At 49.2% G+C, this 20,936-nt stretch overlaps 2 protein-coding genes across 2 annotated transcripts in view; one reads left to right on the forward strand and one right to left on the reverse strand.

Moving 5' to 3' along the window:
• Positions 1-19,755, reverse strand: part of VPS8 (VPS8 subunit of CORVET complex) — a 346,107-nt gene extending 326,352 nt beyond the window's left edge. Inside the window, exon 1 of the mRNA XM_078068205.1 lies at positions 19,574-19,755. The gene's annotated coding sequence lies outside the window, so the exon portion shown is untranslated. The remainder of the gene's footprint in view (positions 1-19,573) is intronic.
• Positions 7,444-9,214, forward strand: MAGEF1 (MAGE family member F1). The gene has a single exon (XM_036122534.2). It carries the CDS (start codon positions 7,710-7,712, stop codon positions 8,682-8,684), a length of 975 nt encoding a protein of 324 aa, XP_035978427.1. The 5' UTR covers positions 7,444-7,709; the 3' UTR covers positions 8,685-9,214.
• Positions 19,756-20,936: the final 1,181 nt, after the last annotated feature.

The raw sequence follows: 20,936 nt of genomic DNA on the forward strand, positions 1-20,936 counted from the left end.
AGTTCATCACATTGTATGTAATAAAGAAAAACTTAAAACAACTTAAGTACGTAAAAATAGGCTTTAAAGGTAACAGGGAGGGGTGCCCGGGTGGCTCAGTCAGTTGAGCATCGGCCTTCAGCTCAGGTCATGCTCCAGGGGTCCTGGGATCGAGCCCCACATCGGGGTCCCTGCGTACCAGGGAGCCTGCTTCTCCCTCTCCCTCTGCCTGCTGCTCCCCCTGCTTGTGCTCGCTCTCTCTCTGTCAAATAAATGAATAAAATCTTAAAAAAATAAAAATAAATAAAGGTAACAGGGAGTCTGTGGAATATTTTCAATCACAAATCACTGTTACAGAAAAATATTTATTAGTGTGAAAGATGCACAGTATGTAAAGAAATATATAGCATATGTATATAAAGCAGCATATACTAGATAACTCCACTAAAAAATTAAAATGTATATGCTTAGAAAAACTGGGGAAGGATACACAACAAGGTATTTGTTAACTGTGGTTACCCCTGAGTAGTGGAATTATAGGTATTTTTTGCTTTATTCTTTTGGATGTTCAAGGTTTTTTCAGTGCTCTACAATAAACAATCCCTTCTAAAATGAGAAAAAATAAAGCACTAAGAAACTTTTTAATGCTTAAAAAAATAATGCTTTAAAAGACAAATTCTAGGGGTGCCTGGGTGGCTCAGATGGTTAAGCGTCTGCCTTTGGCTCAGGGTCCTCAGATGGAGCCCCGCATCGGGCTCCCTGCTCAGTGGGGAGCCTGCTTCTCCCTCTTCCTCTGCCTCTCCCCCTGCTCATTCTCTCTCTCTCTTTCTCTCAATCTCTACCTCTGTGTCTCAAATGAATAAATAAAATTAAAAAAAAAAGACAAATTCTAAACCATCTAAAAAATGTCACCCCTCCAAAAGGAGAGGGGCAGTTAAAGCTGCAAACCTGCCGGGCTGCGAGGTGGTTGGCGGGCAGTGTGGTGGGTGACGTGACCAGGGCACGAAGGTCGTCTGCGAGGGGCCGCTCCTGGCCCAGGCCCTCCTTTGGCTGCTTCTGCTACAGCCTCCTAATCGCTGAGCCCCTCAAGAGGAACGAGAGGCTTGTGGGGGGAGGTGGGCTCTTTTGGATGGCCCCCCTCCAGAAAGGCCAAGGCAGAGAGGCGGGCTCTGAGGCCCCGGGCAGCCCTCTGGGCCCTTCCTGTCTCCTGAGAGTTAACCACAACATTCTCTTCACTGGACTCCTGCCCTCAGTCCCTGCCCTGTCCAATCTATCTTCCAAGCCCCTGCCACCCTTCTGAAAATATAGCTAATTATTTTATTCCTGGAACCAAAACATTTTATCCCAAGTCAGTAGTTCTCGAACTTTCCCGCTGAAGTACACCAACAGCAGACGACAGCAATGCCCTCAGTGCCCCCAGGGGACCGCGCAGCCCGAAGCCCCTGCCGGCACACCCAAGCGCTCTTTGAAGGCTTCTGTTTCCTCTTAAAAACTCATGAGAATTGCACATTCTATTCCATGATGTATCTGAATCTCCTTTAATATGAAGATGCTTAAAATTATTCACCTCAAGGAGCATTGGCGCTCCTGGAAGAGATACTGTGTTTATCTGGAGGCTCAGGGGTCCTCCTTGGAGAAGTACCTGTAGCCTAAAATCCAAACTCCCGACAGGCTAGGCCCCTGACAATTCGGCCCTCGCCCGCCTCTCTGCCTCCTTCCCACTGCTCTGGCGCACGCTCCCCAGTCACTGGGCCACCTGGACTCTCGTCATCTCCCGATATTCCAGCTTCTTCCCGGCCTCTGTGCTCCTCAGACGTTTGCTTCCCATGCACCCCACTCTGTGCGCTGACTGCACCCCCAAAGGCCTCAAGGGGACGCAAACGCCACCTTCCACACTGAACTCTGACGGCTCTTGCCCGGTGTGCTCCTGACAGATACAACGGGGCAGATCACGCGATGCCCTGAAAACAGCCTGTGCTTTGGAACCTCCAGCTCTTGACACGAGACAAAGCACCTAATTCCTCTTCGATCTCATTTGTAAAATGGGGAATAATCGCGCTTCTCTGGCAGGGCTGTTACAGGGATAAAATCCCATCCGGACAACAATGTAGGACCCAGCACATGCTCCCTTCCCCTCCTCCCAACTCCTCCAGCATGTTATTTGCATCACTCGTGGGAAGAACATAGGTTTACGCATTCTTTTGTATAATGGTTTCTTTCCCCCACAGATGGATCAATGGCTCCCAATGTCCCAAAGAAGCTTCTTGTATTACCCCCCTGATCTCACGGCTTGAAAGATTTTGGTTATGAAACCAAACACATTTATGGAATAGCAGCCGGCTTGTCTAAGTTCTCTATCCTATTAAGCTTTTTTGAATACAGAGAGCGGTCCCAGCCTTTCCTCTCCTGCCTCACTTTAGGGACCGGGACTTGGGAGCCACCCACGGAGACCATAAACACCTTGAGACTACGGCTCGGTCTTCACACTTCTCACGGCACCTTACTCAGCGCCTCGCACTTAGAACACACCTAGTAACTGCTTGTGGCATAAACAAGAAGTTTCACACAGATGACGGGGGGGTGTGGGTAGCCCTCGAAATTAGCCGGTTGGTGTGCAGAAAGGGGTCATTGTTATGGGAGGCAGAGCTGTAGGCGAGCCCTTCTCCCCCCAGCCCCCCAGAGCAGCACCCCCAATTATACCAGCTGGCCTCCAACTTCAGTGTGTGAGCCGATTAAAAAGTGCCCTCTCTTCAGTGTCTGGAAACTCCTGCAAGGAAAGTTTGCTGCCCAAAGTTGGCTTTTGACTAGAGTCTTAATAAGAGGCCTCAGCAGGCTACGGCTAGAGAGACAATGTCACTTAGAGGAGCAGCTTGAAGCGGCAGTTAGGAGAAGAATTATTTTAATGAATACATTTCCTTTCAATTGTATGGGAATATCAAGATCCCATTAGAATAGGGAAGCAATTAGAACTAATAAAGATGAATGCACAGGGCTCCGTGCGTGCGGAATAACAAGCAGCCAACAAAGGGACTCCGGAGAGCCTGCTCTAATCCAAACGAACCGGCGGCCCGCCGAGGGGAAACGGCTCTGTTCAGCTGCTCAAAGCCCGTGGGTCCCGCGCATTCTGATCACGGCCAGCGAATGGCGTGAGTTGGGCCTCGGGGCTGGGGGTTGAGGGCCCCCGCCTGGCCCCTCAGGGATAGAGATGGGCTGTTGGCAGTCCCTTGGCGACGGCCATTCAGACCAGGGCCCTGGCTCGCAGCCAGCCTCACGCCTGCCCCTCGCACTGGGTCTCATTGTGTCCAGGTGGCACATGCCTTCTCGCCAACTCTCCTTCGAGGTTTAGAGAGGGGGTGGGACGGTGGAGGAGGGAGAAGGGGGCCCTGTGCACGCCATCCCCCCCCCCCCGCATCTCTCTCCTCCCCCCGCCGGCCAGGCTCTGCTCCTCCTCTGCGTTGGGTGTTAGGTTACAGATACCGGTGGTCACAGGCGGCCGAACACAGAAGCACTGCTGCTTGCACAATTGCTCTTCAAACAGTAACAAACAATTTTCATTACCCAAGTCAGGTCGAATCATCCGCCCAGCCATCCTGCCTCAGTCCCAGCCGCTCCTCCAGGACCCACGGCTTCACGCTCTGCCCATTCCGCTGTAACAGAATTGAGCTCCTTTTCCCCCCACCCTGGCCCAGGAATGCGGGACAAAGCTCTTCCTCTGATCCCTTCTTTGAGCCGGATCAGCTTGCATGGCTGTCAAAACTGTCGGCAGAAATAGCGAAGGCGCGGGCACCTGTGCAGACGGGGACTCACTCAAATCTGGGGTGACATGTTACTCAGCATCTCTGTGAAGAAGGCACTCAAGAGTTTGGAGGACTCTAGTGCCAAGTTTAGAAGGAATCCAACAAGATAACCCTGGCTCCCCACCAAAGCGTTCACTGGCCTTAGAAGGAGTGTCAGGACTTGACATTTCTTTATTTAATCTTTTTTGGCCAGACGGTTTTTTCAACCAGGAATGTGTAAACTCGTTCCAAAACGTCTGCATGAGAGACGAGTCACACTCATTACTGAGATTTTTCTACCACTTATCTTTTAAAAAAAAAAAGTCTGTAACATTTTATATTTCTTAATGTAGAGCACTTTAAAAGTATGTTTACATTTATAATCTTACTTAACCTCAAAATAATTCTGTGGGGACAGGCCAAGCAAGGAGGCCTACAGATGAGGAAACAGTAGCCCAAAGAGGTTGAGTGTCACCAAATGAGTGGGTGAGGAGGGACACCAGAGCTCAGGACTTCTGACCCAGTTCAGGGCTTTGTTCTGGGACACACCTCTTCTACACCCACAGAGTGCTGGACATTTCCAGGATAATTCATCCTGCAATTCTGCCTTTCCAGTGTAACTCCCTTATCCCTTTCTGCAGACTAAAAGGGGCTAAGCACTGTGGGCTTTCAAAGACTACTCTGGGCTATGAAAGATCCTCCCTCAGGAAGGTTTCAAGCAATAGTCATCAAAGTGTTTGTTTTGCTGCTTCGCTCCCCAGACAAAGAGGTATGCATTGCCTCCCTTCTAATAGCTTAAGTAAGGGTTGTTTCCAAAGTCTGCTGGTCCTGTATAAGGTAGGCAGGATCAGAACGGTAAAAATGATTGTCTAGGTCCCTTCCGGTAGAACACTGTAGCATCCAGGGATTGGCAAATGGTAAAAACAAAGTCATTCACCTTTTATGCCGCCCCCCCCACCTCTTATACCCAAAGGCCTATTCATTTAGTATTTTAAAAATCTTTTAAAAATAATTTTGAGGTATAATTTATATATTGTGAGATGCATAGATATTAAGGGTACAGTTTGACACGTTTTGACGAATACCTACACCCAAATCAAGACACAGAACATTTCAGCACTCCCAGAAAGTTCCTACATACCCCTTTCCAGTCAACCCCACTCCAGACCGCCACTGTTCTAATTTCTATCACCATAGATTAGTTTAACCTGTCTTGAACATCCAATTAAATGGAATCCTATTGTACGTAATCTTTTGTATCTTTCTTCTTTCACTCAACGTAATGTCTGCCAGACTCATCCATGTTGTATCAGTAGTTCCTTTTTTTTTGATGTGTAGTATTACATTATTCATTCAGTTTCTAAAATCCAGTCATATTACTGCAAATTTGTCCCTCAAAATTCTTTCCATTCAGTGTATCTCTTGTATGCTCATTCCCATGCATCTATCTCCTGCATATCTTCTTGACAATGCTTGGATTGAGAGAATACGTAAATGAACTCTTTTATCTCTAGCACGTCCTTCTAGGTAGGAGCGATTCTCTCTACCTTCAGGAGAAACCGATAACCAGGCAGTCCAGCATGAGTACGTGAAGACAGTCATGAGTACAGTCTTCAGAAGAGAGAGCTCTAGGTTCTCGTCTCCAGTCCGGCTCTTAACAGATGATTGGTTTGAGGCAGGTGATTTCTGTGACTATTTCCCCATTGGTAAAATGAGGGTAAAAATACCTTCTTAATAGGGATTTGTGAGGATGAAATTATATTGTACACAGGATGTTTGGCACTATGAAAACTAGTAACAGCCTCAAGCTAGACCGTAATAAACATCCTTCTGCTTCATTCACACACTTGCAGTTTTTCTAAATCAGATACTTATGGGTATACATTTTCAGAGGTTTTTAAAGTGAAGAGCTCATGATTACATCTAGAAAAATCTGACTGTCAGATATTTACTTAAAATAAATGTTATTTCCTGTCAAAAAAAAAAAAGCCTTTCGTCATTTATTCAGTGACAATTATATACTGAGTGCTGACTCTGAGGGGTTCTTCAAGAGTTAAAGACATAGCCTTAGCTTTTAGGATGTTTGGTTTTGGAGGGTAATAAGATAAGCACAAAAATAATTATAATACAAAGCAGAGTATGGTCAATAATAATAATTAACATCTATTAATATCGTGGTTAAGAGCATCGTCTTTTGAGTCATACTATAGGGTTCAAATCTGTCATGTGATGTTGAGGAAGTTACTTAACCTCTTTCTGTGTTACTTCACTTATAAAATGGGGTAATAATACCACTTATCTAGCAGGGCTGTTATGACTAGATGAGTTAATACATGTAAACACTTAGCACAGTATCAGCACATTAAAAATATACAATAAAATAACAGCTAACATTTATTGAACACTCAATATGTGCTGAGCACTGCGTTAAATACTTTATATGCATTACTTCCTAATCTCCATAATGTTGTTACTGCTATTATATCCATTTTACTGAAAAGGTAACTGAGGGGCAGGGAATTTAGGTAACTTGCCCAAGATTACATAGCGAGCAAATAGCAAATGCCATAGGAAAGACAGATCTATAAAATGGGGATGATGATAACAGTACCTCAATGAGAATTAAACAAACTAATATTTGAAAAGTGTTAGAACAGAGCCTAGGATATAATAAGGGCTATATAAGTGGATGCTAAATAAATGTAAATTGCTATGGTGATTCAGAGATGGCAGTAAATAACTTCCATGCATGGAGATTAAGGAAGGCTTTGGAATAGTGACATTTAAGCTGAGCCCTGAAATAAAAGAGAGAGAGCAGAGAGAAAGGGAGGGAGGGAGGGAGGAAGGAAGGGAAGAAGGGAGGGAGGGAGGAAAAAGGAGGGTGGGAGAGAAAGTGAGGAGAGAGGAAAGAACTGGGGGTATGCAAAAAGATAAAAAGTAATGGGAGTAGTTACGTTTGATTAGGTCAAAGAATCTCCCCTTTCCTCCAATCAGTCAGTATTTCTGCCAGCTGTATTTTCCTTTCACCCCTGTAGAATCTGCTATCGTTGCCACCTCATCCTACATTTTACAATATTTATGGAGAGCCTGTAGGTGCCAGGCACTGTTCTAGGCGCTGGGGATACACCAATGAACAAGACAAACCAAGTCTCAGTTCCTATTCTGCACTATAAAAAGACTCCAAGCTGGATTCCTAGCTTTTGGTCGTCCCTACTTCCAAACCATCCTCCACATTGCCATCAGAGAGACTGTAAAGATAGAGATCTGGTCCGGACGCTCCCTTGCTTAAACTCCCAGTAGTAGCTTCCCATCATGTTTAGAATAAATTTCAATCTCCCTAGTATCCTGTGCAAAGTTCTTCCCTGATTGGCCCTCACAGCCCTATCTCCCTGCACTCTGCACTTGAGCCAGTAAAATCACTCAAAATCCCAGATACACACACTTAAAATAAGCATTTGCTGAAAAGACGTGGCTAGAACGCCATCCCTATTTCAACATTGTCCATGGAAACATTTTCCATTCTGCATGCCCTGGACGAGAAAGCACTGATTACCTTCCTCCAGCTCTGGAGCCTAAAAGGCAGCGCTGAGGGCACACCTCCCACCGCCCCTGCGTGCAAACCCAAACCCGTAGGGAGCCGGAAGGGGCGGGGCTTCGCGTGGCCCCGGGGCCACCATCTTGGCTGAGCTGGCCGGAAGTGGCCCGGCGAACCGGCGCGCGGGTGCACACTGAGGCTGCGCCGGGGCGGCGCACAGGTCTTCGGCGCCGGCGGCGTTGCGGCAAGGGTCCCGAGTCTTCTGCAGTGCAGCCCGGCATCCCGAAAGCCCTCTCTGACCTCTCTCCTGGTCCTCCTCCCGCTGCCGCAGGCTCTGTCTCCCCCCTCCGCCGGGATTTGCGCAGCGGCTTGCACACCCCTTGGCCCGTGTACGCGCTCTGCACCTGCCTGCCTGAAACATGTTGCTGAAACCCGAGAACGGGGCTCTCCCCATCCCTCAGGCCGAGGGGGAGAAGGATGGCGGCCGTGACGGTGAGACCCAGGCCCTGACCGCCTCTCAGAAAGAGGTCCCGAGCCCCCTCCTGCAAGAGACCCCCATGGAGGATCTTGGCGCCCGGAGGGAGGAGGGGGCTGCGGACTCAGCCATCACCCCAAAAGGCGCAAGGACCTTGGCAGCCAAAGCCTTGGCCCGGCGCAGGGCCTACCGCCGTCTGGATCGGACGGTGGCCGAGCTGGTGCAGTTCCTACTGGTGAAGGACAAGAAGAAGAGTCCCATCACTCGCTCCGAGATGGTGAAATACGTAATCGGAGACTTGAAGGATCTGTTCCCTGAGATCATCGCAAGGGCCGCAGAGCATCTGCGGTATGTCTTTGGTTTCGAGCTGAAACAGTTTGGCCGCAAGCACCACACTTACATCCTGATCAACAAACTAAAAGCTCTGGAGGAGGAGGAGGAGGAGGAGGAGGATCTGGGAGGAGATGGCCCCAGATTGGGTCTCTTAATAATGATCTTGGGCCTTATCTACATGAAAGGTAATAGTGCCAGGGAGACACAGGTCTGGGAGATGCTACGTCGTTTGGGGGTACGCCCCTCAAAGTATCACTTCCTCTTCGGGTACCCAAAGAGGCTGATTATGGAAGATTTTGTGCAGCAGCGATACCTCAATTACAGGCAGGTGCCTCACACCGATCCGCCGGAATGTGAATTCTCTTGGGGTCCCCGGAGCAACCTGGAAATCAGCAAGATGAAAGTCCTGGGGTTCGTGGCCAAACTCCATAAGAAAGAACCCCAGCACTGGCCAGTGCAGTACCGTGAGGCCCTGGCAGACGAGGCTGACAGGGCCAGAGCCAAGGCCAGAGCTGAGGCCAGTATGAGAGCTAGGGCTAGGGCCAGGGCCAGGGCCAGTGATAGGGCTGGTATCTGCCCGTGGTGAGGGCTGGTGGAAAGGTGGCCAGCGGGGTCCTCGTGGTTATGAAAAAGCTACTGTCGGAGTCATAAGCAGTATCGTTGGGGGTAGGTCGTTAATTAGAAGTTGTATTTGTGTAACTAGGATTTAGGTTTTGTATCTTGCTATGTTTTGTTATATTTTACATACTGTTAAATTGGTATTTATAAATGAGATTGGTCTACTTTTTCCTGTAGGATTTTGTTGTCGTTTGGCTGGTTTTGTAAAATGGATCGAAAACTTTACATTTTTGTTTTGTGATCTTGAACAAATGACGCAGCATTGTAACGCTGTACATTAATGGTTTCAAGGAACTCAGCAGTGTGATCATCTGGTACCACGAAAAAAATAGCTGATTGGTGGCTAGCTTCCCAGTGCTTTTTGTCTATATTGTATAAAGAAAAAAGACTGACCTGTACCTCTATTTGTTAGCTATTACAGTATCTAGAGAAAAATGAAAATACAATAAATTAGAACTATACCCTGGTACACTTAATAAATTAAACATTTGCTGAGCATCTTCTTTTGTGTGGTGTTTGGGGCATTTGGGGATAGAATGCTGAACAAGATAAAAGTCCTACATTTTGGAATGGGAGATTAAGAAAATAAACCAGAAATTACAGAGCAGCGAGTTGAAGGCTGCAGAGGGACCCCTAACCCAGCTGGGCTGATTGGGTGAGGCTTGCCTGAAATTACCTTTAGTCAGACTTTGGGGATTGAGGGGGAAGGATGGGGCATGTGGAGGGGAGGGAAAGGGAAAGCAGAAGTTAGGGGTGGGAGATGGTATTGGGAATAACTGAAGGGCACAGGTGCCCCTCAATAACATGGGAAGAAGACCTGATTCATGGTGGAGCTGGAAAACACCCTACCTTTGCCAGGGCTCTTGTTCCAGAACAACTCATTCCAGTGCATAGTGATGACTGTTAGTGTTGTGGTCCCTCCATCTCCGTTCTCTCAACAGCTTTCTATCAAAGCTGTCACAAACCAAATACTGTAACAATTCAGGAACGGTGTGTCCTGTGGGTGGAGGGTACATGTGATGTCCCTTACTATCGAGAAGTTCCACTTCAAGATTTTTCCCCTGGCACTAGGCAGCCTAGGGCCCTCATCCCTGTTTCTACGTGCTGCTTTCCACCTGCCACCTCCCGTTTGGAGGAGACTAGTAAGGCATTGCTCTCATTCTTAACTAGCCATGAAGGGCCATCCACATGGCCGCTCAAGCCTCTGCAATGCCTGCCACTTTCACTCTGGGGATACATCCTGTGGAAAAGATACAGAGAATAATAGGGAAAGTGGTAACCAAACCAGAGATGGGTGTAGAGGGGGCTGTGAAGCTACCCCACCCCCGCAGCTGCCATATACAGAAGAGCCGCTTTTCTGCACTTTACTGGCAGTTTTTTCCTGCTTTCAGCTGTGTTCAAATAACATTTCTGACTATGTTAAGGTTGGTGTGGAATACAAATAAATACTTTGGGACACAGGCTCAGGGATCCAGCAAACCAGACTGAGATCGAAACTATAAGCTTATGGGCAAAAAAGTTTACTAATGAATGAAAAGATGACTTCTGGGCAGTTTATAATTCATTAAACAAACAAATAACTGAGTGTTCACTATATGCCAAGGACTTTGCTGGGTTCCAGAGATTAACGTGGGAAGACTGGCTTTACCTGCAAAGAACAATAACAGTGATATTTTCTCGCATTTGTATTTTCTCACCAGCAGTGTGTGCACCTGAGGGTCAGATTACTTGGTGATTTGCCTAAGGTCACAAGTCCCTGGCCCCCCAGTCTAATGTGTTTCATTTTAGCACATTGTTCCCCATTCCTGGCTTCCGGTATGTTGTGTGTGATTTTAGTTCTCACAATTCCAAAACACAAGCAGGGCCTGTAGAATTATCTTCAGTTCCCATTGCAGTCCTTATGGCAGTGAAATAGCATAGAAATACGCCCCCCCTCCCCCGTTTTACCTGTACCAGATGTGACTCTGCTGAAATTTGGATGTGCTAACACCTAGCAAGGACAGGACTAATAACAGTACCACTTATTAAACATCTACTATAGACCAAAGGCATTTCCCCCCCTGCTTTTCACAACCACATTGCAAAGGAGGTACTACTAAACACCTCCATTTTGTAGATGTTCAAGACGGTAATTCTTGCCATTTATTTAATACCTAAGGGAAGCCAGCTTTTTTATGCTTTACATATCTTTTGATGATTTTTATTACAATTTTACAGGGTACATATCTGTTCCATTTTGCACTAAGCAAAGAGAGTCAGAAAAGCCGGAAAGGTCTCACAGATAGTGTATAATAAGGATTAGAACTAAAGTCTGAGTCAAAAACTTGACTTTCACTATTTTACATTTCCTTTTTTGTGGGAGTCCTTCCAGACTTGGGTCATCTGTCTCTGGACTCACGTTCTTTCTTTAAACACTGCCGTCTCTCTGGAGATACAAACAACTATTGCGTAGCCAGGCTAATTATGACAAGACGCTGGCCTGCAGGAGGGTAAAAAGGAAGCTAAAATAAAGTTGAAGAATTATCTGCGAACGGATTCCAGCTCTGCTTACTCTCTCCCCAGTGTGCTCAGAGTGCTGACTACGTGTAGAATGTGTCTCTTTGCTCAAACTCAGCATGTTTTGCCCTTTAGAGGCCATGTTGCCTCAGTCTACTTTAGTCTGTTCTCTCCGCTAAGCCTCAAATTAAGACTTCCATGCCATGGAACAATCAAATAACATTTGCGGGCCTGCGAATATGATTCCCAGCGTTGTTTGCACATGGCTCAAAGGGCTGCCAGAACTCGTACCCTTGCCTCAGCATGAAAGACCTCCCATGTCACAAATGTCATCATCGGCTTCTCAGAAGTACTAAAAGTCTGGCCTCTGGGCCCATGTGTAGAGCAGACATTGGCCAGGGCGAGGGCAAGAGATGACGAACGCCTCCTGTTGCTTATGGTCATTCACACGAGGGAGAAGAATGGCCCGGATCCCCTCTCTCGCCCTCCTTCAGGCACAAGCAGAACTAGTGTGTGTCGGGTGAAACACCGGGTGAGGAGAGCAGGGCATTGCTGTTCGGAGAGTGGGGGCAGATGGATGACTTCAAACCGTACTTATTATTATTATACGACAACTGGGAAGCAATGCCAGGAAAGGAAATTCCCTTGAAAACGGCCAATGGGAAGTTCTCAGTTCAGCCACAGCTTCCGCAGAGATCCTGACACTTACCAGGGTGGGGACTTTGGACCCACCGGAACTTGGAGAATGGGTGTTTGGAAACAGGCTCAGGTTGATTACAGCCCCAGCATGGAGCCCGCATGGAGCCTGAGGTGGCAGGCAGCTCATTTATAGCCCCTGTAAATCAGGCCGCAATTCACAGGCTCAATCACAGTTCCCACTTGAGATAATTATGCTCCTTGCCTTGGTCATGATGGCAACTGATGCTTGTACAAATTATTCCTCAAACCGTGCAGCCCGGCAGAGATGGTAACAATCACCTCCCAGCAGAAACACAGTGTACTGCCTAGGGAGGTTAGGTATTCTGACAAGCGTCCTAATCAAGGCCTTTTAAAAGTCATGACTATGTGACTTTGAACAAGGAATTCCAAACTCAGAAGTGTGAAACTCTAGGAGAAAGTTTAATGGGTGATTGAAGTAGTGGTCAGCTATAATCCGCAGCCCACACCACATTCTACCGACTGAATGCAATGCAGACCCCACCCAGTTCCCAAGCCAGTCATGACCGGTAACAATAACAGCCCGCATTTCCTAAGCCTTATGTGTCAGGCATGGTGCTAAGCGTGACAACTGCACTGTCTCACGCATCTGCACAACAGCCTCGGGAGGCAGGTCCTACACTGGCCAATATTACAATGCAATAGGGAAACCAGCAGGAAAGAAGAATTCCTTCCATTCTGTCAGTGCACACGTTAAATGACTTGCCCAAGCTCATGACATAGCTAGTGAGCGGCAGATATAGAACTTGAACTTAATTCTTCTGGGTTCCTATGGGCATTCCACCCTTCCGGTCTTCAGAAGGCTCTTAGGGGAGCGACCAACCTCCCTTTGGGACAATGGGGCCGAGAGAGAAGGAAAGAAAAGCTCTCATCCTGCTCATTTATACGGTAACCTAGAGCTCGCAGGCTAGAGAGTAGAGGCAGTGATGAGGGAGAGGGGCACGTTGGCTTCTCTGGTTGTAGGGTTATGGGTCTTTTGTCACAAGAAGGGAGAGGAGCCCATTTTTGAGCAAAGACACCTCTAAGCAGCAGCTCTGTGGTCCCAGCAGTGAGGGAATTCGTGCAAGGGAAGCAGCAGCCTCAGCCTGAGAATATTCAGGAGCCCTACTGGGTGTCGAACACGGTGAGGGACAGCCACATTACCTGAACCAGGGGGACAGAGGAGAGCTGAAATGGAAAGCTCCTGGCCCCTGGAGCAGACAAACCTGCATTCTAGTCCCACTCCCTGCCGCGTGATAGCATGCGGCTCCCGCGGAGCTACCCAACCTCTCTGAGCTTTGGTTTTCTCATCTTTAAAACAGAGAGAATGCTACCTACCTCAAAATCTGTGAAAACTGAATGACGGGATTACAAGCGCCTACCACAGTATCTGGTACGTGGTAACTATCAGTATCATAAAATGTATTCACTCATTCAACAAATACTGTTTGAGCATCTTTTTTTTTTTATTATGTTATGTTAATCACCATACATTACATCATTAGTTTTTGATGTAGTGTTCCATGATTCATTGTTTGCGTATAACACCCAGTGCTCCGTGCAGAACGCGCCCTCTTTAATACCCATCACTAGGCTAACCCATCCCCCACCCCTCTCCCCTCTAGAACCCTCAGTCTGTTTCTCAGAGTCCATCTTCTGTACATACTAGGTAGTGAAATTACAGCAGAGAACAAAAGGGACAACAATCCTTGCGCTCCCAGAGCTTACATACTAGTATAAGGGGACAGGTAATAAAGGATAAAAGTATAACACATAGCATGGCAGGTGGAGATCTGTGTCATAGGAAGAGATGAAGCCGGACCAGGGAAAGGGTACCGGCAGGGTGTGCAATTTAAAATTGCTTGGTTGGGGCCCCTGGGTGGCTCAGTGGGTTAAGCATCTACCATCGGCTCAGGTCATGATCCCAGGGTCCTGGGATCGAGTCCCGCATCAGGCTCCCTGCTCAGCAAGGAGCCTGCTTCTCCCTCTGCCTGCCGTTCCCCCTGCTTGTACCCTCTCTCTCTCTAATAAATAAATAAAATCTTTAAAAATAAATAAATAAAATAATAAAATTGCCTGGCTAGGGAAAGCCTCACTGAGAAGTGATATCCGAGTCAAAACTGAAGGTGATAAGCAGGGGGCCCACAAGCTGTCTGGGGGGACTGCAGAAGAGGGGGTGCCGGCAGACGGCACAGCAAGTGTGAGGGCCGAGCGGGTGCTGAGAAATAGCTCCCAAAAGCAGAGTGAGCCGAGCGGCAGGGGTCAAGGAGAAGGCCATGCGTTCCTTGCCCCGAAGGAGCGGGCTCAAGGGCCTAAAACAATGAATGGATGCGAGTCTGCACCCAAGAATCGCTGTAGGAGTCTAGCAGGGGAAGAAACCACAGTGGCCTTTGGCCTTAGGCCTGGCTGAGGCTGCCTTTGGGCCCAGAAGGGGAAGGAAAGAGAAAATATTCTTTCTTCATGGCTTTTGTTTTTTTAATTACAAATGCTTGTAGTGGGACATTTGGAAAGTTCCGTAAAAATATAAAGACGAATATGAACTCTCGGGGATACTGGCACCCAGAGGCAATCATGGCTAATGGTGCAGCATGGTTTTTATATCTATCGCTAGTGTATTTCGTTTTCACCTGCTGAGGGTATAAATGATTTGTTGCTACTTTAACAATGAGTTACAATGACAGTGAGCCCCATTCCTTGCAATATTTCCCTCAAATATTTCTGGGAGCTCCCAATGGGGCATCTCCAATGATGTCACAAATTCGTCTACCCACAGCAGTCACCATGCAGGGCTCACGGAAGCCCATGAAAGGAACCTCTGCTGGAGATGCTCCTTGTGGGGTGCCCGCCCCCGCCATATCCATGACTGCTACCTCTTGTGATGCCCCCAGGATTCTAGAGAGCTGCTGCATCTTTGTAGGGGTGGACAGAGTATCTTGCTCCCCCACTCTGTGCCAAGGTATGTCCCCTGGGTCCCAAAGCAACAGTGCCAGACCCTCTCCAACCTCCTCTGGAAGCCTGCTTATCTATGCTTGCCATCTCCTGCAAGTAACTCTCCAAACTTGAGCTGAAAATAGTCAAGTCTCCTGTACAGGGACCAGTCCAGGCTTCCCCCTCCTCCGCAATTCCTCTCCTCAAACCTTAGGAGAAATAGGAACGCAAAGGCAGTCCCTCTCTTCCAAGGCATGGCTACTTACGTTGCTGAACCAGAACAGTGAACATCTGCATTCAGGCTGACAGTGACTACATGTTTTCAGGCTTATGTTGCTTTTCCCCAAAGAAAAGGCTACCCCAAACCTGAACTAAATGCTCTCCCTCTAGCAAACTGCTAGCAACTATAGTTCTCTCCTCCCCTCTTTTCCCACCTGCTCAGCATGTTGTCTTTTTTCTTTTTCTTTTTTTTTTTTTTAAGATTTTATTTATTTGTTTGAGAGAGAGAGAGTGCATGAGCTGAGGGTGGGGGCTAGAGGAAGAGGAAGAGAGAAAAAGCAGTCTCCCGGCTGAGCAGGGAGCCCGACCCTCGGCTTGATCCCAGGACCCTGGGACCATGACCTGAGCCGAAGGCAGATGCTTAACGACTGAGCCACCCAGGTGCCCCTGCTCAGAATGTTTCCAAAACCAGGAGAGTTATATAGTGTTAGGGATGGCTAGGATTTAGGCAAAATGTTGGAATGGGGAAAAGGATTGCAGGCAAGGGAAACAATTCCAGCAAAGGTAGGGTAGCAGGAGTGTGCACAGTGTCCAGGGACCAGAAGGTTGGAGTGGAGTCTGTGGAGGAGAGGAGAGGGCGCTGGGGCTGAAGGGAGCAGTGGGGGGCAGTGGCGGAGGTGGGCACCGAACACATGGCGGTGCTCTAGGAAGGTGGACTGGCTGGTCAGCAGAGAGAAGCTGGGGGCAGGGAGGCCAAGGGGGAGACCAAATAGGAGCTGATGACAGTCTGACCAGCAGGAATGGGAGTGGCAAAGGCCTGGTTGGGGGACTAACTTGAAATGATTTGATAACCGATTAGCTGTGGGAAATGCAACCGAAAGACATATGAAGCATGACTCAGCAATTTCAAGCTGGAGTGATTGGAAGAAACTGGAGTTGTTCATCAGAACAGCTGAACGCCCAGAGGGAGCTGGCTTGGGATCAAGAGATGGATATGGCTTCAGGCACATTGAGTCTCGACTCCTCAGCTGGACATCCTATGGACACTTAGAGATGGAACAGAGGAGGGACACTGAGGCTGCAGGTAGATGCTCTGAGTCAGCCTCTTAGAGCACATGGCCCAAACCATGGACTTTCTGAGTGGGAAAGTGTCTAGAGGAGGGGAACAGGAACTCGACCCACCTCTCTCCTGGCCATGTGGGAGAAAGCAAGGAGCTTCAAAGTCCCAACAGATTACACAGAAATGCAGTCCTGCCCCCACAGTTGTCTTTTGGGTCCTGGTTCTGGATCCATCTTCTAGATTTACTTCTATGAATGATCTGGGGGGGCTAAGAAGAAGGTCTCGGCATGGCCAGGGGGTCACGAAACTGGGGAAAGAGAAGCTGCAGTTTGTTGCAGCTGGGTGTCAAGTAAGGGTTGGCCAAGATTCTCCATGTGCGTTAAAAACAGAACTTCAAACAACAGAGTCACACTGCAGCTGGAAGGACTATGACAGACCCAAGCCAAGGCTTAAATGGGCCAATGCATGGGATTCCAGACTTAGTAACCTTTCTCTCCCTGCTTTCCAGTAGACCTTCTTGTTTAGAAAGGAACTTTCCTGGCAACACCACACCTTTAATCGGACCTGAGACATCTCCACAGCACAAGATATACTCCGAGGACCAGAGGTTCTCACTTGGGGAGAACCCACATGTTCAGACCTCACCCAGACACAAACATGAACTTGGCACACACACGTAGATATATCTCCTCCGACTCCATGGAAGACATGAAGAAAAAATATCACTTGGCAACTCTCATAGACCAGGCACTTTGCCTAGAGCTCTCCAGGTATTTTTACCTTTAGTTTCACAACAACTGTCAGACAAAGACATTATTTTCCCATTTCATAGAAAACTAAGGCTCAGAAAAATTAAGTATTTGGCCCAGGATCATATGCTTGGAAAATGGCAGATGGTTCCTGACCCAGGTCTGCCTGTGTACTCATGTATTCTTCCTCATTCTTCACCTATGAATGCGCAACAGACACACACACAAGCCCATCCATCCCCTCTGGATGTACAAAATCCCCATAGAACGTAAGCTCCTTGAGGGCAGGGATCTTCATTTTGCTCACTGATGTATCCCAGGCATCTGGAACAATGTCTGGCACAGAGGACACACTCAGTAAATATTTTGTGGCCACTATTAAATGAATTGAAGGAATACACACGTATATAACACTAATCTATGCACACACACACACACACACACTCATTCACTCACCTTCACATGCACTTACAGACATATCAAATTCACCACCTGAAAGGAGATCCCAGGGGAGAGGGACCCAGCTCTCAGAGCTGCCCAGACCTCAGCCTCATGGGCCCACAGCTGCTCTCCCAGCCTCCTCCCTGCAGCGGGCAACTGGCTTCAGCACAGCCCACCTCCTTCTTTCCCAGCTCAGTCAAAACAAAGAATTCTTCTGAAAGATCTTTACTAAGAGAGAAAGCAGAGAAAAATAAATCAAGAAACTGCAAGCTCCTGAGTGGATGAGCTGACACAGCCAGCTTATCCTAAGCCATGCCCTCCAGTCCGGCCCCGGCCTGGCTCGGCCGCTGAGGCACTCGGCTCACGGAGCCCGGGCCCTGCTTGGATGCTCTGCCAACAGCTCCGATGCTGGGCCTCAGGGAGGAGGCGGTTGGCGCAGCTGCTCAATCTGGAGGATTCTCTCTCTCTCTCCAGATACTGCTTCTTCTGCTTTCAGGGCATAGACCCTCCGCCACACTGGCCTTGAGCAAACTGCAATTTTACACCCTCCTTGCCATCTGCTGTGCCCTGGGTTTGTAAACCAGGCTGGCCCAACCCAAATTACTCAGTAGGACTTTGTCAATCCCTTGATTAAAACCCCAACAACCCTAATTCCTTAGAGCCTTGAGGCTCTACCTGGGGTGGCTCCTGCCCACCTCTTGGCCTCATCCCATTCTACCCCTTCACCCAGTCTCCAGTCACATTGACAGAGCTGTTCTGATGGATGTACCAGAGCCCAGGATTTCAAGGACCGACTGACCCAGATACCTCAGACGATTCCAGATCAGACCCCAGACTAGTGCATCAGCATCACCAGGGCCTCTGAATTAAAATGTAAATTCTGGGGGCCCGTGGGTGGCTCAATCGGTTGAGCATCTGACTCTTGATTTTGGCTAAGGTCCTGATCTCAGGGTCTTAAGATCAAGCCCCATGTCCGGCACCTAGCTCAGCAAGGAGTCTGCTTGAGATTCTCTCTCTCCCTTTCCCCTTCTCTTGCTCGTTCTCTCTCTCTCTCTCAAATAAATAAATAAATCTTAAAAAAAAAAAAAAAAAAAGTAAATTCTGAGCCTGCCCAAGCCCTGCTAAATCAGAATCTCTGCAGGTGAGGCCCAGAATCCAGCACTTTTAACAAGCTCCGGGGGTAATTCTCACACTCCAGAGTCCAAGAAGCACACCCCAAATCTACTAAATTCCACACCTATCCGCATGCAGGTATAATAATAACGAAAACATTTACTGAGCACTTACTATGTACCAGGAGGCATTTGCATGTATCGGCCCGTTAACCCTCACACTGCTGTGAGGGACGAGTTCCCGCCTTCACACTAACGTGCCCGAGCGGACGCAGCTGTAGGTGGGGAAGACAGGACTCGAACCCACGCCCCGTGACGCCCAAGCCTGCGTGCCACCAGCGCACTCTTTCTGGGACACGCACGTGCGCCGCCACACTCCCCGCGGACTCCCACACCCGCCACACGTGGGACCCGCAGCCCTCAGAGCTGCTGACAAGAGGAGACGAGGCCAGGGTATTTTCTTTTCTTTTTTTTTTTTTTTTTTTTAAAGATTGAGGCCAGGGTATTTTCGAAGGCTCCCGCTTTCTGTCCCGGCGCAAGGCTGGCACGCACAGACCTGAGCCGAGGGAGCCAGCAGCCACAGGGGCCGGGCCGTTGGCGAAGCGCGGCTGCAGGGCTCTGGCAGCGCCCACGGGCCCTGGCAGCGCCCACGGGCCCTGAGGCTCGGCCCTGCCTGCCGCAGTGCTCGTGCCCGCTACCGGCCTCAACTGCCCGGCGCCCTGGGCCCTGCGCGCCCGCCTCCGCCGCCCGGCTCCCGAGCCCCGAGCCCCGAGCCCCTGACGGGGCCCTGCTGGAATGCTGCAGCTACGGAGCAGATGTGCTCGCCGCTCTCTCCAGAAACTAGTCTTCTTAGGAATCCTGCCACGGGGGGAAAGGCGGGGGGCGGGGGGGGGGGGGGGCATTGGAAAAACAACCGAAATACCATAACGCAGGAAAGTGATCCAAATAAAAAGCAGCAACTGTGTATCTGGAAGGAATAAACTGAGAAGGAGAGGCGCAGAGTCGAGCAGCGTGGCCACGAGGCTGCCAACCTTGGCGGCCGGGGAGGGGGGGCGGGGGGGGCTGGGGGCTGGGCGACAGCCGCCAACCGGCCACAGGGCTGCTCTGGCCAGGGGCCGGGGTGTGGGTGCGGGGAGAGCAGTCTGGGCTGACTCACGGGCATGAAGAGGGGATCTCAAGCAGCAGCGTCCTCCTTCCCAGGGCTCCAGGCGCTGTGTTCTTCAGTTCCCAAAGCGCCGGCATTCGAGACCTATCTAGAGGGTCCTTTTCGCCGCTCTCTGCTCCGGGCCATGGAGAGAGCCAGACCAGCCTCACTGATACTCTGCGCATGGGGAGAGAGGACTTTCTCAGGAGAGGGCTGGGATGCTCTGACAGTGGAGGAAAAGAGGTGGGAAGATGTAGTTTGAGGCCACAGAATGCAGAATCAAAACAGGCTCCCACCTGGGTCCCTCCTGATGAGCAGTGCAAATGTGGGCAACTCGCTTATCTGCACAGGGCCCAAACTGCCTCCCTGTAAAATAGGTGAATTCAAGCTTTCTCTGCACACCTCAGGGTCAAACGGGACCAATGGATGGACAAGTTATCAAGGCTTGGCTCCAGCACAGAAAGGGAGATGGTGGTATGTCACAATATCTGGAGGTGAAGAATCAGGTTTGAGACCTACTTACTAGCCAGGAGACCTTGGAGTAGACACCTAACCTCACTCTGCTTAAGAGAGACGAAGCCGAAATGAAAAGCTGTTGAAAAGCTTTTAGGGGCGCCTGAGTGGCTCAGTCGTTAAGCGTCTGCCTTCGGCTCAGGTCATGATCCCAGAGTCCTGGGATCGAGCCCCACATCGGGCTCCCTGCTCGCCGGGAAGCCTGCTTCTGCCTCTCCCACTCCCCCTGCTTGTGTTCCCTCTCTCTCTCTGTGTCTCTGTCAAATAAATAAAATCTTTAAAAAAAAAAAAGAAAGAAAGAAAAGAAAAGCTTTTATAAGCAGTAGCTGCTATCAACTCTCACTCCTAAGTCATGTACCAGGTACAGGACTAGTGTCCATATATTTCTGTGAGGTATTATTCCCATTCTACAGATGGGAAAACAAGGCTCAGGAAAGTTAAGGAACTTCTGAAGACCTGCAGATGCAGGACTGGAATCAAGGCTGTCTGGCTGTTGCAATGCAGTGGGCAGGGATGGGCAGCGTCACAGTTGGTAAGCTGAGGGAGGAGAAGGAGTCCTGGCAGAGGAGACGGCTGGGGGTATTTGGCAGCGGGGGAGGGGGATGCGGGGAGAGGGGGCTGGTACGCTGTTTGGGGTTGGCCACTGCAGGAGGCTTGGTGGAGTGAGGTGCCCAGACCTGGAGGAACTGAAGCCCCCAGGGCCCCATGACAAGCTGGAGGTGAAGTGCCCAAGGGTTCAAAACCGAAATAATCCACCATGAGAGAGATAGCCAGGCAGGTCCTGGGGAACAAAGCAGGAAGTATGAGAGCTGCTAAGTAGGTCAGCAGAGCATCAAACTGTTGAGCGAGACAGGTGAGGAGC

This window comes from Halichoerus grypus, chromosome 1 (genome assembly GCF_964656455.1).
Source record: "Halichoerus grypus chromosome 1, mHalGry1.hap1.1, whole genome shotgun sequence".
In the NCBI taxonomy this organism is placed as follows: Eukaryota; Metazoa; Chordata; class Mammalia; order Carnivora; family Phocidae; genus Halichoerus; species Halichoerus grypus.

Coding starts and splice junctions, on each gene's coding strand:
- MAGEF1 (XM_036122534.2), top strand. CDS start 7,710: ATGTTGCTGAAACCCGAGAACGGGGCTCTCCCCATCCCTCAGGCCGAG.